Raw genomic sequence first — 19,176 nt, 5'->3', positions numbered from 1 at the left:
GTCCCCCTTGGAGTGGCTTGCTCTTGGCACTTTCACTGCCTGCAGTCCAACTTATGTTAAACAAGAAAACGACTACTTTCCACAACCAAAGCCTCTGAAGGCCCTTTTGTGAATTTTGCATTAGCGCACCTCCGTTGTTCGGCGTTTCCCTACTTCCGCCAACCTTCCAATCGCCTCTTACTAATCTTTATCGCGCACATGTTTACTTTTCCCATGCACTCGGTGAAACCAAGGGCTTCTGGAGGCCAGTGATTCCAAAATCGACCGCTGGGTTCGAACAAAACGTGCACCATCGTTTCCCAAGATTTATGGCAGCAAGCACATGCTTCTTCTTCCTTCTTATAGACCGCTTTATAAGTGCGTGTTCTAAGGAATGCTCATCTCGCTTCGAAAAGTAATGAACTTGCCTTTGATTTATCAGAAATTGTTTCTTTCCTGATTTCGTTTTTTTTTTTTTTTTCATCTTGAGTAGTTACTCATAGCAGGTTTCGTTTGCATTGCCGCCACCCATGAGTTTATCTCAACCACTGACGCTTCTTTGTTGCCGTGCTGCTCACCACATCATTCGCACACTTGCTGGTAAGCTTCCTAGTTTTCCTCTTCCTCTGCGAATCAATGTATTTCCTTTGAAAATATCTGCACACTATCCCAGCCCGTCTACTTTCTGCCATATGCCTCAATCGTTATTCATAATCATTTTACTGTGAGGTTCCCTCACTTCGAAGCTTGTCCCGCCCACCATCTAGACTTCCCGTGAGCGCCCAATGCAAGGCACAGTGTTTGCCACCGAGTTCTGATTGTACCCCTGACGTCAAGCGAACACGATTTAAAAATTTCACTCCTGGAACCATCACGCCTTTCCATATACCTCGTAACACCTCGTACCTACTGCATTCCCGTAGTGCTCTGTGCTTCATTATGGCCTCATTTCTCTTCTCCCTTGCTGTTATTTTTTCCTGTGTTTTGATATATCTTTCTTCTAGTTTAAATTTGTCAGCACCAGATCCTTTTCCATCTGCTTCTCTTTCATGCTCGTTTTTTCTGCAAATATAACCTCGTTATTGCCTTGGAAAGATTCGGCTCTTATTTTTCGGATGTAAGTTAATGCCGCTTCCCCTTCCAGTTTATTTGCATCTTCGTCTAGGATTTGTTGTATTGTTGTGGACTTCCTGCCCAATAATTTTATGTGGTTCCGAAATATTCTAGGTGCGGCCTTCTTTTTCTCACGTATTTATGACAACCAGCGTTCAATTTCACCTTTTATCTTTGCTTAAACCAGTATTTGAGCCATAGATTTTTTTCTCTCTATACATTTCCAATTTTCTGATTACTTCTTGCGTCAACAGCGTTTTCTTTTTTTTTCTTTTTTTTTGCCCTGCCTGTGCTCTTGTGATGCTTTCTGTTTTTCGGCAGTCGCTTATCGCATGTCCCTGTTCCACCAGCTTTTCGGTTTCTTTTTTCCTTTCCTTCGAACATGTTTCTCTTTCCGTATTTCGGTTGTTATTACACTTATAAGCTCACTTGGCAATTTGTCAAGTTCTTCCTCGACTCCGACTATATTTGTTATTTGTTCAGCGTTCAAATTTGGACTGGCCATAATGCACTCCGTGCTCTCCTCCCAAGTACATATCACATTTTAAAATGATGCGTTTATGGTCACTCTCTACGCTTGTATACCCTTCCTCGTCAATTACCACTTCTCTCAATTTATCATGAATTCCTTCATGATCAGACAGTAGTCAATGGTCGATTAGCGGTTTCCCTCTTCCCAAGTGGTCTGCCCTTCACACTTAGGTCCTCTACTCACGATAACGAGGTTATGTTGCTCACAAGTATCTAGCATTGACTTCTCGTTGTTGTCGGTATAGCCATCTAGATCCTGTATATGGGCATTCATGTCACCTAAAAGGATAATTTCGGCGTCATTTCCGAAACCCTTAATATCAGGCTTTAGGCATTCCACAAACTCTTGATTATTTTCTGCGTAATCATTTCCGGTCCACAAATACTTTACGCCCAGCCAAGTTTTCTTTCTACTTATTGTGCCCGATAACCAAAGATGCTCATCACATCTTAAATTTATTCCTTTCCATTTGGCTCCTTGATGAATGAGCATTCCGACTCTTTTTCTTTCCAATTTAATTCTGTTGCACCGTTTCCAAGTATATTTCCAAATCATGGCAGCTCTTCTGAGCCTCTAAGGTGTGTTTCGGAAACCGCATACACCCCTATTTGTTCTCTATTGAACTGCTCCTCAATCCCTACCGTGCGTCAGCGCCATCTTCCGCTTTTATCGACAAGGACATTAGGTATCTCCTCTTACAAGTTTGATTAGGCGCACCTTTGTTGGCATGTTTATGCATATTCTATTAGTATCATCACCTTTCATTTTTACAAACATTTGGTGTTCATTTGTGTTGTAGTCCACTGCATTTATTCAGCTCTACTTCTGTTTTGCACCTGTTATGTTCTCTTCGTTGTTGAGTACGCCCTGCGTCCTGGATTAATTTTTTTTTCAGGATGTCCGTGCCGGCCAGTCGTGTCGCTTATACATAGGGTTGTTTCTTTTGTGACCTCTGACCTATATGGTGTCTGTATGACTCCGAATAAAAAAAAATTCAGCTGATAGACATTGTCTCGTCCACCCGCAGTGTGCGCTTTTTCGCCAAGTGATCCACTTGACTGGCGTGGATGTAGCGACGCAGCTGGTGCCCGCTTCTTTCGATGTTTGCGGCAAGGAAGGCGCCGCTTAATGCGAACAAATGTGCTGGCCACACGGCCCATCCTTCTGCTAGTCGTTTTCATTGCAAATTGTAGCTGAAGTGGTGGATATGCAAACGAGCAACCACGCCTTGGTCGCGTCATGCCCAAGAAAGCGCAAAAGTTCTCACGTGTGGCCAACGAGAGCGGGCACAGCAGACACGGCAAGGGTGATGTTCCCGACGGCGTACACGATGGATATGTAGAAGATCGTTCTGCAAGGACACGTTGAGAAGGTGAGACGTCAGCAAGCGATGACAACGCACCGACTTACCTAAACTTTCCGAGATAAGAATCGGCAAGCATTGCCCCGAGCACCGGGGAAAAATAGCACGCCATGACGAACCCGTGGTACACCGACTTGGCCGTGTGCTCCTCAAACATGAGCACATTTATTAGGAATAAGGTAAGTATGGCTGGAAAGAAAGAAATACTCTTGTCAAGGAAAAGCCGCGGGCGCCCTCTTGCTGACGCTGCGCATGCAAAGCACGGGCTTCTCGCACACAGTGAAAAGGACCCACAGCTGGCACGCGTGCAGCACGCAGCTCGACAGTCCCATCAGGCTATCTTGCACGCGACTAGTGTTTGATGTGAGCCATTTGCCTACGCGCAGCAGTCGTGGCGTGCGTCGAGGCCACCTTTCGGTCTCGCAATTCTGCTTTTCAGGCGCACTGACGTGTGGCCGGTGGCACCCACGTGCATGTACAAGCAGCAGATGACGGAAGTGATTATTAATGACACTTCCCGTTGCAATTTAGTACGTGCCGCCCAACTTTATTTTCGTCGTCTTTCACAGCCGGCCGAGAGCGTCCCCGCTTTGCGGGTGCTACAACAAGCTCTGTATGTTACACTGCGGTACAGTATATCCTGACTGGAGGATCGGCTGCTTTATCTGGCTTCTATTTCGACAGTGCGCACGCTTAAGGAGCAGCCACGTGAAATTGTACTATTACGAATCGAGCCTTTTCCGAATTTGCAACTCTTCTCATCCTCAGCGACCTCAACCCGAACACATTCGCCCTGCAGCCACTCGGGAAAGCCCGAGCTGCACGCGCGCCCACGAGCGCTTCGCAAGCCACGTCACAGGGACGTCGCCACCTGCGGTCCGCTACCCGAATCAGATGGGCCAGAAAGCCAGCTCTTTCAACCGCTGACTGCATTCAAACGTGCACTGCACTGTCAATGCTCCAGCTCTGCCTCAAACATTCTGCCAACCATCGAGTTCTCGAAATGTCTTCCACCATTCTCTAGTTTTATCGAATGATATTGTAATTTTCATGTTACGATTAATAATTTATTTTTTCTAAGCAAATCATTTGTGGCTCACACACCATTCGTTGTCTCTGAACTTCTAGCTCATCGCAGAGGGCAGAGCTTACTTGTTGCCTTTTTATACTTCTTTCCTTCATTTTTTGCTCTTTGCATTGAGCTGATTGAGCAATGGCGGCCTGTCAGGATTCATACAGGAGGCTGTGGCAAAATACCGGACAGGCCGCCATTGGAATCTGAACCTGACAACGTTTCACGTTGGAACGTTATCTAGTGAGGCAAGTCTAGCAGTGTTATTGGACGAATAAGAGGGTAGTAAATGGGATATAATAGGGCTCAGTGAGGTTAGGAGGACAAAAGAAGCATAAACAGTGATAAAAAGCCGGCACGGCCTCTGCTACCGGGGCTTAGCGGAGAGACGAGAACTAGGAGTCGGATTCCTGATTAATAAGAATATAGCTGGTAACATACAGGAATTCTATAGCATTAACGAGAGGGTGGCAGGTCTTGCTGTGTAACTTAATAAGAGGTACAAATTGAATGTCGAACAGGACTACGTCCCTACATCCAGTCATGATGACCAGTGAGTCGAAAGCTTTTATGAAGACGTGGAATCGGCGATGGGTAAAGTCAAAACAAAATACACTACACTGATGGGCGACTTCAATGCCAGAGTAGGCAAGAAGCAGGCTGGAGACAAGTCAGTGGGGCAATATGGCATACGCTCTAGGAATAGCAGGGGAGTTATTACTAGTTTTCAGAACAGAATAATATGCGGATAATGAATACCCTCTTCCGCAAGCGGGTTAGCCGAAAGTGGACGAGGAGGAGCCCGAATGGCGAGACTAGAAATGAGACTTCATACTCTGTGCTAACCTTGGCATCATAAAAGATGTGGACGTACTCGGCAAGGTGCGCTGCATTGACCATAGGATGGTAAGAACTCGAATTAGCCTAGACTTGAGGAGGGAACGGAAGAAAGTAGTACATAAGAAGCCAATCAATGAGTTAACGGTAAGTGGGAAACTAGAGGAATTCCGGATCAAGCTACAGAAAAGGTATTCGGCTTTAACTCAGGAAGAGGGCCTTAGTCTTGAAACAATGAACGACAATTTTATGGGCATCATTGTGGAGTGCGCAATAGAAGTCGGTGGTAACTCCGTTAGACAGGATACCAGTAAGCTATCGCAGGAGACGAAAGATGCGATCAAGAAGTGCCAATGTATGAATGCCTCTAACCCTACAGCTAGAATAGAACTGGCAGAACGTTCTAAGTTACTCAACAAGCGTAAGACAGCTGACATAAGAAACTATAATATGGATAGAATTGAACATGCTCTCAGGAACGGAAGAAGCCTAAAAGCAGTGAACAAGAAACTGGGAATAGGCAAGAATCAAATGTATACGTTAAGAGTCAAAGCCGGCAATATCATTACTAATATGGATGAGATAGTTCAAGTGGCTGAGGAGTTCTATAGAGATTTATACAGTACCAGTGGCACCCAGGACGATAATGGAATAGAGAATAGCCTAGAGGAATTCGAAATCCCATAGGTAACGCCGGAAGAAGTAAAAGAAAGCCTTGGGAGCTATGCAAAGGGGAAAGGCAGCTAGGGAGGATCAGCTAACAGCAGATTTCTTGAAGGATGGTGGGCACATTGTTCAAGAAGAACTGGGCACCCTATATACACAATGCCTCATGACCTCAAGCGTACCGGAATCTTGGAAGAACGGTAACATAATCCTAATCCATAAGAAAGGAGACGCCAAACACTTGAAAATGTATAGACCGATCAGCTTACTGTCCGTTGCCTACAAAGTATTTACTAAGGTAATCACAAATAGAATGAGGAACACCTTAGACTTCTGTCAACGAAAGGAGCAGGCAGGATTCCGTAAATGCTACTCCACAATAGACCATATTCATACTATCAATCAGGTGATAGAGAAATGTGCTGAATATAACCAACCCTTATTTATAGCTTTCATTGATTACGAAAAAAAAACGTTTGATTCAGTCGTAACCTCAGCAGTTATGGAGGCATTACGGAATCAGGGTGTAGACAAGCCATATGTACAAATACTGCTCCACAGCCACCGTAGTCCTCCATAAAGACAGCAACAAAATCCCAATAAAGAAAGGCGTCAGGCAGGGAGATACCATCTCTCCAATAATATTCACAGCGTGTTTACAGGAGGTAATCAGAGATCCGGAGTGGGAAGAATTGGGGATAAAATTAATGGAGAATACCTTAGTAACTTGCGATTCGCTGATGATATTGCCTTGCTTAGTAACTCAGGGGACCAACTGCAATGCATGCTCACTGACCTAGAGAGGCAAAGCGGAAGGGTGGGTCTAAAAATTAATCTGCATTTCTCCGAAGTAATGTTTAACAGCCTCGAAAGGGAACAGCAGTTTACGATAGGTAGCGAGGCACTGGAAGTGGTAAGGGAATACATCTACTTAGGGCAGGTAGTGACCACGGATACGGATCATGAGACTGAAATAATCAGAAGAATAAGAATGGGCAGGGGTGCGTTTGGCAGGCATTCTCATATCATGAACAGCAGGTTGCCACTAACCCTCAAGAGAAAAGTATATAATAGCTGTGTCTTACCAGTACTCACGCATAAGGCAGAAACCTGGAGGCTTACGAAAAGGGTTCTGCTGAAATTGAGGACGACGCAACGAGCTATGGAAAGAAGAATGATGGGTGTAACGTTAAGGGATAAGAAAAGAGCAGATTGGGTGGGGGAACAAACGCGAGTTAATGACATCGTAGTTGAAATCAAGAAAAAGAAATGGGGGGGGGGGGGGGCATGGGCAGGACATGTGCTGAGGAGGGAAGATAACCGATGGTCATTAAGGGTTACGGACTGGATTCCAAGGGAAGGAAAGTGTAGCAAGGGACGGCAGAAAGTTAGGTGGGCAGATGAGATTAAGAAGTTTACACGGACAACATCGCCACAAATAGTACATGACCGGGGTAGTTGGAGAAGTATGGGAGAGGCCTTTGCCCTGCAGTGGGCGTAACCAGCATGATGATGATGATGATTGAGCAATTGATGGGGCAACTGCCGCGCTGTAGGGTGTCTACAATATGATCATCGTGTAATGTTTGCGAGTATACTTACCACACACCTTTTGCTGCGTTTAGTTTTCAGTTCAATTGTACTTTTTGCATTGACTGTATTAATCTTGCACGCCATTACGTTGTGCCAATAGTGCTTTTGCTACGTTGATGTTTTTTTCTTGCCATGTTGAATAACACTAGCTTTACGTTGATGCAACCGTAGTTTTCCCCCTTACCCATCCTGAAAGCCTGCAAAGTATTCATCAATAAATATATTTTCTTACGATAAATAAAATATACATGCCGCAAGGAGGCAAGCGGAGGCGACAAATATTTTTGTGGAAGGTATAGTTAACATTTTAATCACACTCTTCATAATTATGACAATGTCTGCTTGGGTGGCCAACTCTAATATACTTATAAACGAGTAAATAATTACATACAATTCGCTTTGCGCACAATTTCTCGCTCCATCCAAGCTTGAAACTGCGGCAAGCATCAAGCAATGCCAGGCGCAGTAGAACACGCGGGTCCTTTTTTAATCCGCAACGTGTAACGTTGATTGTGTCTTTGAGCTTTCCAGTGACACTTGACCTTGAATAATTAGGTTCTTTCGTTCGCTAACACAGCCGCCGAACCAGGTGCGCAGTTCAAAAGATCGATAAAAGGGTCTCGTTGATGGCCGTTGATATTTTCTACTCGTGTCATGGCCAACAGAATCGTCGCGACTGGCGGCAGGAATGGCACCACAGAAGCTGTGCAACCTCGTCGCGAGAAGCCACGAAATGTGCAGAGCAGACGGCAACCGCAAGTTCGGCTCGTCTTTGTCCATCCGAAACGAGTTGGTGCAAGCGCGGTCGAGTCCATTCGTGTGAGCCCGACATGTGACTCGACCAGCTTGCGCCGGTATGACCTGTGTCGCCCAAATGGATGGATCGTATCGTGGCCGCATAATCAGTTCACCTATCCATTCCAACTATAATGTACATCGGCATTGTGTTCTCTGGCACCGACACTTGGTTAACCCTTTCTTTAGCGTTTTTTGTTTGGTGCTGCTGATGTGAGCCTTGGTCCCCACCTAGTGCTCCACTACAAAAAAAGTCCGAAGCTCTGGTCCCAGTCACAAATTGCCGCAGTAAGCACGCTTTCCTAGAAGAGCGAGCGCTGCCGCCGACACTCACTTCGCATGCCATAGTAGGAAAACCGCTCGCAGAACTCGTTGCCGATGATGAAGAAGACAGCCTTGGGGTACGGCCTCGACTCCGGCTCCTGCGAAAGTGCATGCACCTCAATAAGGCAAAAGAAATGCTTGCACGAGGGAGGCATTCTGCACAGTCACATAATGTCACCTTCATGTGCGCCTGCTTTAAACAAAAAAGAAACAAATTTATAAATGATTGCCCATTGTTTTCATGTGGCCACTCTATGCGGGAAAAATATCTCTCCAGTCGCCATGCTGGAAAGAAGGCAAAGGCCTCTCCAAACAATACTCCGCCAACGGCGCTGCACTGCACAACCGTTCTGGGCACTCGCGTAATGGCGAACAGTGGCCGGTAATTTCATTTTTTGACAGCAGAAATATATTTCACTCGTGCGGCTCATTTCTTCGCGCTCAAATTTCACTAGAATATCGCATTTTTTGGTCCGAATTCTTCAACTGACGTCACCATTGCTTGCCGCCGGGAAAACAAGCCATGCAGATCGCTCCGAAGGCTACGACATCTGTAATATAATTGCGCTAAACGGAATATGTCGCCTTCACTCGCTGCGCAGCCTACGGAACGTTTCTGAATACGCAGTAGCGAGAAGCTTCGACCAGAGCATGGTGGATATGGAGCAAGCACCGCATAATTGCACACTGGACGGGATGCACATTTCGAAACTTCCTTCAAGCTGACAGTATCGTGGAGCAGTTGCGTTAATCGGACACGATGGCGACGCAAACGCGCACGACCACATCATGTGCGCGAGAATGTTGCGATATTGCTCTTTTCCTCGATTTTTCTCGCTGTCAAATAAAAGAAACGAAAATATCGCAGTATACAAAGGGAGCATCAGTGCGCAGTGACGTCAAACTAGATCTGCACGGCTGTCACTGGACGGCGCGCACTACAGACCATTGGGATAGCAAATATACAGACACTCCAGGCGCATTTGGGCCGTGAGGTTCCGTATAATGTCCAAGCGCAATAAGATCGTCGCCGTATGTTGTATGCGCGAACGAAAGCGGCTCAATCTCGCGAGCTTTCAAGGAAGGCGGCCGTGCCTGAAGAGCGACGAGGCCCGTCTTGACACTTTCTTGACACTTAAAAATGACACTTAAAGTTTCTTTCTTGACATTTAAAAATGGAGTGCCGCAAGCGAGTGTTTTGGGCCCACTATTATTTAACTTATATATTATTGACTTAGTAAATATAGATCCTACAGTTGATTTCTTTATATATGCGGATGATAGCACTATACTCTTCTGTGGAAAAGACGCAAATGAACTAATTATCAGGTGTAATGCATTGCTAATGAAACTATCTGATTGGTCACATTCAAATGTGATCAGAATTAACCCCACTAAAACGAAAGCTATTCTTTTCAGAGCCAGAAACAAACCTTTTCAGTTGGAGCATTCAATCACTTATTTGTTTGTTTTATTATTTTTATGTTTTATTATTTAATATTTGTTAAGTTTTATTAAATGTTGTATCTATTTCTAATTGACTGTTATAGAGTAAAAAGAAAAATTTCATTTTGTCCCGGTAACGCCTTATTGCAAGCTTCTCCAGTTCTACAGCTTCTGGAAGAGATGATGGGAATGTGCGCCCAGCAGTAGAAATTGACAATAAACCTGGCCGATTTTCTTTGAACTTTCTCAATTTTAGTGATGTTGGTTTGTGTGTGCGGATCCCAAAGAATCGCAGCATATTCTAGAATGGGTCGGATGAATGTTTTACATGTTAAGAGTTTTATTTCAGGTGAAGCGTTTCCTACTGATCGCCTTAAAAAGTCTAGTTTCTTCATTGCTTTATTATAAATGCATGTGTATTTTTTTCTTCGTGTTGTTCCTCCCGGACTTTGGCCTACCAAGCCCCAGGGGAGAAATCGGCGCTCGTGACGCAATTGCTGCTTACCTGGAATGCATAGATATTGGCCTAACTGGAGGAAAATCTGGCACTGCGATTCATAATGGGAAGTACAGGCTACGGATTGGCATACTGCTGACTAGTCTACAAGTACTCTTTCACAGTTCTGGTTTCGCTCCAAGCGCAATTGCTATAACCTGCAGTGGGACAGTGCAACGCAAAGCTCTCTGCCTTTGTTTTGTTGCTCGAAGTGGCGATAGCGCACTGGGCCAGCGGCTGGGACGATGTTTGTGTCGCGGTGTGGTGTCGAAGCCCTGACGAGAAAGCGACGGCATCGTAAACGTAAAAAAAAAACATGTTTTGACCTTTTGGATCTTGGTTTGTTAAGTGTGTTAGGTTGGCGCTGTAGCGTTACGTGCCTTATGAAACTTCAGTATAGGAAAAAGAAGGCACTACTAATACAAGAGATGGACAGTTGTACTTCTAGTGGCTTGACAATCAAATTTTATTGAGAGCTTCATTATGCATTGCTCGTTTATGTGCTCATTGAAATGCGAGTTTTAAGACTTTGAGAACACAAACTTACTCGTGGTAGGAAAGGTTGCTCCTTCCTGGCTGAAGTCTAGTGTGGCAAAATGAGCAAGTGCAAAGCCACGCCGTAACGCTTCGCAAGCGGCACGTCAATATAAAATATGATGACGAAATACTCGTAGGAGGCCACAAGCGTCCTAGCTAGCACTGCAGCAGATGTGCTTAAAAGTACTTGAAGACGTTCAGCTAGCGTGACAACTCACGCAGCCTTTCGAAAAAGCGAGAGAGTTCGCATGTGCCTGTCGTCTGCGAGAAAAGTATTGCGTTCGCAGCGAGCAGGCGTCGTAGCAGACGACTGCTGTAGCATTCCTCTCAAGGGCACAACACTTTCTCACAATACAAAATTTTATTTTCATAAATACTTCATGAGTATTTTTATATACGTACATGTACGGCTGTTATTGCTCTTGTAGAAATAAATAAATTATTATTCTCTGGTGTTAAATCAGGAACAGAATCGGACAAGAATGCATACTCTGGCGGGCCCTGGTGATAAACCATACTAAACCGTGCTGCAATCTCAAAGTCATACAAAGTTTATGTAACGTGTTGTACATTATATCAGATACTTCAGAAATAAAATAAAATTTTACGCGGTAATACTTGAGCATAGCTTCGTTTACACCTTCGCAAGCATACGCCGTTAATCTAAAGATCGAAGTCAATTCGAAGCCTGTACTTCTCATAATTCCCATGTAGGTTGAGGCAACGCTCAGGTGAGTCCCCGTAGACACGAGCGCTACATTTCGCTCTAGAGTATTTATTTAGAAACTCTATGCCTGGGAGCATAGAGTTTCTATATTGGCATAGAGTATACTAGCATAGAGTATAATACTGGAAGTACGCTAATGGGCCTATAATTTTTCAGTTCTTTAACGTCTCCCTTTTTGTGGATTAGTATGATGTTTGCATTCTTCCTGTTTTCTGGGACTTTTGCAGTCGATAGACACTTCGTATTGAAAGCCGCCAGTTTTTCTACCATTATGTCTCCTCCATCTTTGATTAAATTGACTGTTATTCCATCTTCTCCTTCGGCTTTTCTCCGTTTTATGTCTTGCAAGGCCCTTCTGACTTTATTTCTAGTTATAGGAGGAGTTTCTGTATGTTGTTCATTACTGTTTCGAGTGGAGTACTCCTGAGTCGCCTAGGTACTGTCCGGGTCAGTGCAGGTCAGTATAGAATTCTTCCTCTGCTTCTACTATATCTATGAGATTGCTGATGATATTACCCTGCTTATTTGTCAGTGCATACATCTTGCTTTGTCCTATGCCAAGTCTACTTCTCACTGCTTTCACGCTGCGTCCATATTTTACGGCTTCTTCAGTCCTTCTCACGTCATAATCTTTAATATCACTTATTTTCGCTTCCTGCGGGGACGGTAGAGTATCCGCCTCCCGTGCAAGAGGACCGTGGCTCAAATCCCGGTGCCGCGCAATTCTCCACCGGAAAATACAAAAAAAAACCGTGTGTTGAGAAAATTGCACAAACAGGCCTGGAGTGCGGCCTGATCCCGGTGACCAGAACCGGTAACGCACTCTCCCACCAGAGCAGGATCGGCCACCCTGGTGCAGTACTTGGCCACAAGCTCCTATATGAATAAAACAATAAGAGAGAATAGCCTAGAGGAGAGAGAATAGCCTAGAGCAATTCGAAATCCCACAGGTAACGCCAGAAGAAGTAAAGAAAGCCTTAGGAGCTATGCAAAGGGGGAAGGCAGCTGGGGAGGATCAGGTAATAGCAGATTTGTTGAAGGATGGTGGTCAGATTGTTCTAGAGAAACTGGCCACCCTGTATACGCAATGCCTCATAACCTCGAGCGTACCGGAATCTTGGAAGAACGGTAACATAATCCTAATCCATAAGAAAGGAGACGCCAAACACTTGAAAATTATAGACCGATCAGCTTACTGTCCGTTGCCTACAAACTATTTACTAAGCTAATCGCAAATAGAATCAGGAACCCCTTAGACTTCTGTCAACCAAAGGACCAGGCAGGATTCCGTAACGGCTACTCAACAATAGAGCATATTCACACTATCAATCAAGTGATAGAGAAATGTGCAGAATATAACCAACCCTTATATATAGCTTTCATCGATTACGACAAAGCGTTTGATTCAGTCGCAACCTCAGCAGTCAAGGAGGCATTACGGAATCAGGGTGTAGGTGAGCCATATGTCAAAATACTGGAAGATATCTATAGCGGCTCCACAGCCACCGTAGTTCTCCACAAAGCAAGCAACAAAATCCCAATAAAGAAAGGCGTCAGACAGGGAGATACGATCTCTCCAATGCTTTCACAGCATGTTTACAGGAGCTATTCAGAGACCTGGAGTGGGAAGAATTGGGGATAAAAGTTGATGGAGAATACCTTAGCAACTTGCGATTCGCTGATGATATTGCCTTGCTTAGTAACTCAGGGGACCAACTGCAATGCATGCTCACTGACCTAGAGAGGCAAAGCGGAAGGGTGGGTCTAAAAATTAATCTGCATTTCTCCGAAGTAATGTTTAACAGTCTCGAAAGGTAACAGCAGTTTACGATAGGTAGCGAGGCACTGGAAGTGGTAAGGGAATACATCTACTTAGGGCAGGTAGTGACCACGGATCCGGATCCTGAGACTGAAATAATCAGAAGAATAAGAATGGGCTGGGGTGCGTTTGGCAGGCATTCTCAGAGCATGAATAGCAGGTTGCCATTATCCCTCAAGAGAAAAGTATATGATAGCTGTGTGTTACCAGTACTCACATATGGGGCAGAAACCTGGAGGCTTACGAAAAGGGTTCTGCTGAAATTGAGGACGACGCAACGAGCTATGGAAAGAAGAATGATGGGTGTAACGTTAAGGGATAAGAAAAGAGCAGATTGGGTGAGGTAACAAACGCGGGTAAATGACATCGTAGTTGAAATGAAGAAAAAGAAATGGGCATGGGCCGGACATGTAATGAGGAGGTAAGATAACCGATGGTCATTAAGGGTTACGGACTGGATTCCAAGGGAAGGGAAGCGTAGCAGGGGGCGGCAGAAAGTTAGGTGGGCGGATGACATTAAGACGTTTGCAGGGACAACATGGCCACAATTAGTACATGACCGGGGTAGTTGGAGAAGTATGGGAGAGGCCTTTGCCCTGCAGTGGGCGTAACTAGGCTGATGATGATGATGATGATTTTCGCTTTGTTGATCACTTTTGAGAGTTCCGCGAATTCGATCTTATCTCATGAGTTGGACACTTTCATTCTTTGTCGTTTCTTTATTAGGTCCTTTGTTATTTGGGAGAGCTTCCCACTGGTTGCCTTGGTGCCTTGCCTCCCACTTCAATTGCTTCTTCTGAAGCCAGCCTCATTAAGGTTTCATTCCTTATCTGTATGTCATCATCATCATCGTCCCTCCCTTCTCAAGCTGCATATTTGTTTGCAAGTACCAGCCTAAATTTGTCTGCATTTACCCTTACTGTCTCTAAGTTGACCTGTTTCTTCTTGAACAATTTTGCTCTTTCGCTGTTCAAATTGAGGTGAATTCTAGCCCTCACTAACCTATGATACCTGCACTTCACCCTGTCTCTTACTTCTACATCCTGTACTATGCTGGGATCGGCAGAAAGTATGAAATCAATTTCATTTCTAGTTTCATCATTAGGGCTTTTCCAGGTCCACTTTCTGTTGCTACGTTTCCTAAAAAGTGTTCATTACTCCCAGCTTATTCCTTTCTGCGAATTCTACCAGCATCTCTCCTTTATAGTTTCTAGAATGAATGACATAGTTGCCAATTCCCTGTTCACCCGCCTGCTTTTTCCCCACTGTTGCATTGAAGTCACCCATTACTACTGTATACCGAGTTTACACTTTTTTCATCGCTAATTCAAGAACTTCATAAAACTGTTCTACTTCCTCATCGTCGTGACGGGATGTTGGAGCGTAGGCTTGTACTACCTTTAATCTATATCTCTTAGTAAGTTTGATTACAACTACTGCTACCCTCTCATTAATGCTGTAGAATTCGTCAATGTTGCCCGCTATGTCCTTATAGATTAGGAATCCTACCCCGTATTGCTTCTTATCAGGGAGACCTCTATAACAGAGGACATGGCCGTTATTTAAAGATGTATAAGCTACACCAGTTCTAATCTCACTAAGGCCAATAATGTCCGAAACAACCGCTGGTAGTTCCTCAAAGAGTCCTGCTAAGCTAGTCTCACTCGACAGAGTTCGGCTGTTAAAGGTTGACAGGGTCAGTTTCCACTGGCGGCCTGTCCGGACCAAGAGATTCTTAGGCCCCCTTCTGCGTTACAGGTCTGACTGCCGCCTTGATCAGGTGCTCCACAGCTGCTGTGGACTGAGGGCAGTGGGTTAATTGTAGATATCATCACGGAGGATATGTTTGTACAAACTCCGTACATAGAGATTTCAGTATCTCAAGATATGCCTCTATGCATAGCATTTCCACATACTAAAGGAACCTATGACAACGTAAAGAGGGAATTGTTATGGGATATTCTTAAGCACGAAACCATAGAGGACGATTTCATGGAGCTGTCGAAGACATATAGAGACATCTGAGTGGAAGTTGTATGGGAAGGTCGAAGAGGTATATAATTGGTGGGAATTCACAAAGGACTGACGCAAGGATGTCCTGTCTCTCCACTGTTGTTAACGCTTTATGTTAAGGGCAGAAAAAGACGACTGGAAAAAGCGAATTAGGGTTTGATTTATCCTACTTGCGTAATGGACAAATGGTGCAACAGAAGCTCCCTGGACTGATTATGTATGCGGACGACATAGCGGGAAGGGAAAGAGAGTTACAGACGCTTGCGAATATCTGTGGCAACGCAGCGACAAATATAGGCCTCCTGTTTCGCACCGAGAAATAGGTAATTATTATCTTTAATGAAGAGACGAGTAATTCCGTGGTTTTAATTCAACAGCAAGTCATACTTATTGTCAAGCAATATAAATATCTCAGCGTTTGCTCAAACGAAGCAAAGAAGCACCCATCAAGAGAAGCTGAAAATAAAAGGGAAGCGGAATGCTGCAATGATGAAACGCAGAGCACGGTGAGGCCACAAGAAGCATAAGGTGGTGCGTGAAATATGGCGCTAACGTTCGCAAGTGACATTCAAAGCATAAAATCGCATATCTCGTCGGGGTTGGATGTTAATCTAAGATTGGTACGCCGGTTGGCTTTGGGAACCCACAGTAAAATCACGAATGAGGTAGTGTAGGGTTGGGTTGGGCCTCTTTTGAAATGACAGAAACATTGAGCAAAATTAGTTTTGACGAAAGGCTCAGGAACATGGATGAAAATTAACAGGAAGGTAAAGTAAGCAAGTATCTGTACTTGAAAATCGTGGACAAAGAATGGAGGAAGATGAAGAAATCTGGCCACCAAGTACAGGGTAGTTGAAACTGCAAATAGACAACCAGGTGTCATCAGCAAGAAAGTGAGAGAAGCAGAGACAGTTGATTGGATGCAAAGAATGGAAACAAAAAGGACCACGGAGATTCACCATCATGAGAAAAAAGTGAGAAGAGAAAATCTCTACGCTAACACAAAGGGCAGCGCCTTACTATTTGAGGCTCGAGCTCGTTGCCTAAGGACAAAATCATACCGCAGAAAATATTCGCAAATAAATGAGGGAATGTGTGCATGCTGCAGAAAAAAGCCGGAGACCACTGATCACGCCCTGATGGAATGCGAAGGAATTCAACCGCCGAGACCAGCACGTAACGTACTACTTCCAGAAGCACTTGGATTTATATAGACGAAAGTATCAACCGCTAAGCAGTCGAGATAAGCAAGAGACGTTTAGAGTTTATGGTGAAAAAAAAAACAGAAGAAATATACGGCGGAATGCCGCACAGGCAGCGGTACTAGGTAGATACAGGCGATTAAATAGTGGTGTACATGAATGCTAGAAGGAAAAGCATTCATATACCTGAGTAACCCAAGCAGGCTAAGGTACGATTTGTCTCCTCCTTTCAAAGGGGATGCCAAAAAATTATCATCACTGTCATCAACCTAATTCCGGGTTATGACCCAGCAAACAGTCGTAACTAGCCTGCTTCCCACCAAAGCCTCTAGTAGCAATAAACTTTGTTGTACTTGTTATTCAACAGCGCGTTTTCATGTTTTTGCTTCTCCTTGTACCGCCGAAACCCTGCCGTACAAGACGAGCAGTAGGAAGTTGGGCCGTCAAGAATAATTGCCTATCGCACAAAGGGGGCTTGATACAACCACGGTCTACAGTATGTGAAACAAGGTTAGCACTTTGCCGAAATTCACGAATATTAACCAAGCGCCATCGCTTTACTATTGAAAGTACAGCACCATTTCATTCGTAAATGATTAAAGAAAAAATATACCATCCTTCTTGGTATGCCATTTTGCTAAAAAGCGGATTGAGAACACGAACACATTTGAGTTTTTTTCTTCAGCAGCATGATGTTTTTGATCCATTCATTGCCAGTATTGGAGGAACACTAGACATTGCAAGAACTGCTGCGCACAGATTACTTAATTTTATTATGTTTAGTGTTTGCTAGACGAATTTGATTTTTGTACGTAAGTTTCGGAAAAAGAATGCCGTAAATTAATAATGCATAACATTGTAGACACACTGCATCTTTCTAGCAGCTTACGAAAATGAACGCAGCTGCACTTTTCAAAACACCCTACGCGTGTGAGTGTGCTGATTCTTAGAGCACCTATGATTATTTTAGGGCTAAAGCGTTACGCGGCTCATGGGTCGAAAATTCGTTGCCCTGCGCTATCGCAAAATTGACCGTCCGGTGCTATGGCACCAAATACAATGGCACCAAAATCGAGTCACCTGACCGTTTGTGGGACTCCAATTCACGACCTTTGGTGGTAGTCGAACCCACGACCTTTGGTGTTAATTATGGCGAAGTTAGGCACAGTTAAATGGACACTCGAAACCACGAGCTTTGGTGAGAGTTGAACCCTCGACATTTGCTGGGGCCAAAATTTATGGTGCCGCAACTGATCGTCGAACCCACGACCATTGGTGAGAGTCGAACCCAAGACCTTCAGTGTTAATTAAGGGGAAGTTAATGAATGCACAGTTAATTACGATGGAGTTAAATGCGCACTCGAACCCATGAGCTTTGCCGGGAGTTGAACCCTCGACATTTCGTCGGACCAAAATTTATGGTGCCATCACTGATGGTCAAACTCACATTTGGTATTGATTAAGGCGAAGTTAATTAAGGCACAGTTAATTACGAAAGAGTTAAAGGGGCACTCGAACCCAAGAGCTCTGGCTGGAGTCAGACGCTCTTCATTTAGTGGGACCAATATTTATGGTGCCACCATTGATGGTCGAAACCAAGACTGTTGGTGAGAGTCGAACCCATGAGCTTGGGTGTTACATAAGGCACATTTAATTACGATAGAGTTAAATGGGCACTCGAAACCCCGAGCTTTGGCGGAAGTGGAACCCTCTACATTTGCTGGGGCCAAAATTTATGGTGCCACTGCTGGTTGTCGAACGCACGACCATGTGGGAGTCGAACCCACCTTTGGTGTTAAATAAGGCAAAGTTAATTACGGCACAGTTACGAAATAGTTAAATGGGCACTCGAACCCACGAGCTCTGGTTGGAGTCAAACACTCTTCACTTGGTGGGACCCAAATTTCTGGCGCCACTACTGATTGTCGAACGCACGTCCATGGTGGGAGTCGAGCCCACATTTGGTGTTAATTAAGGCGAAGTTAATTAGGGCACAGTTAATTACGAAAGAGTTAAATGGACACTCGACCCTACGACCTTTTGTGGGATAATACACGTAATAGCAAGCAACACATTCGAACGAGAATATCAATCATTTGATGAATGTTTCGCGAGCGAGCAGGCTTTCGCTTTGATCCTCATTAGCGTATGCTAAAGTGACTGCCAACTGTTTTCTACCGTACTTCGACAGAACATTTTAATCTTTACTAAGAAGTGTCGCACACGGTTGACGGTATAAAAACTAACAATTCCTTCACCGTTAATATTTTCTCTCCCATTGCCTTCCTTGCCACCGACAAAAATGACAAGGATGCTGTCATAACATTAAATGAATATCGAACGGTCTTACAATAAATGCAGGCAAATGAAAAATTAGTTAGATATTTTATGGAGATCTATATAAATCCAGATTGTTTATGCGCGAGTTCATTGCAAATTGCAAAGTGGGAGCAAACAGAAAACAACCACGACGATGTATATCCTATATTCCACTGACATACGAGATGAGCTCCGCAATAAATATGGGGCAAGTCGCATTCGGTAAGCAGAGGGAGGCCCTATCTCATGACAGGACAGAAGATGGTAACAAAACTATCCCTGCGCATATCATGCAGGAGCATTAAAATGCAAAAAATCGACTATTATCGCAAGGGAGGTCATC

The 19,176-nt window shown here is 44.4% G+C and overlaps 1 protein-coding gene across 22 annotated transcripts in view; it reads right to left on the bottom strand.

The window, feature by feature from the left end:
• Positions 1–19,176, bottom strand: part of LOC142566355 (peptide transporter family 1-like) — a 732,761-nt gene that overhangs the window by 383,653 nt on the left and 329,932 nt on the right. For 10 of the 22 annotated variants that reach the window (XM_075677280.1, XM_075677279.1, XM_075677283.1 and 7 more), the window contains 3 exons: positions 8,285–8,372; positions 3,035–3,176; positions 2,892–2,975 (listed from right to left, as the gene is read on the bottom strand). In XM_075677280.1, the coding sequence (XP_075533395.1) occupies positions 2,892–2,975; positions 3,035–3,176; positions 8,285–8,372 (314 nt within the window). The remainder of the gene's footprint in view (positions 1–2,891; positions 2,976–3,034; positions 3,177–8,284; positions 8,373–19,176) is intronic. The other 12 variants (XM_075677294.1, XM_075677282.1, XM_075677296.1 and 9 more) reach the window with 3 other exon arrangements.

The sequence above is a fragment of the Dermacentor variabilis genome, unplaced genomic scaffold (assembly GCF_050947875.1).
Source record: "Dermacentor variabilis isolate Ectoservices unplaced genomic scaffold, ASM5094787v1 scaffold_12, whole genome shotgun sequence".
NCBI lineage: Eukaryota > Metazoa > Arthropoda > Arachnida > Ixodida > Ixodidae > Dermacentor > Dermacentor variabilis.
The sequence above is the reverse complement of the archived record's forward strand: the minus strand, read 5'-3'. Positions and strand labels throughout refer to the sequence as shown.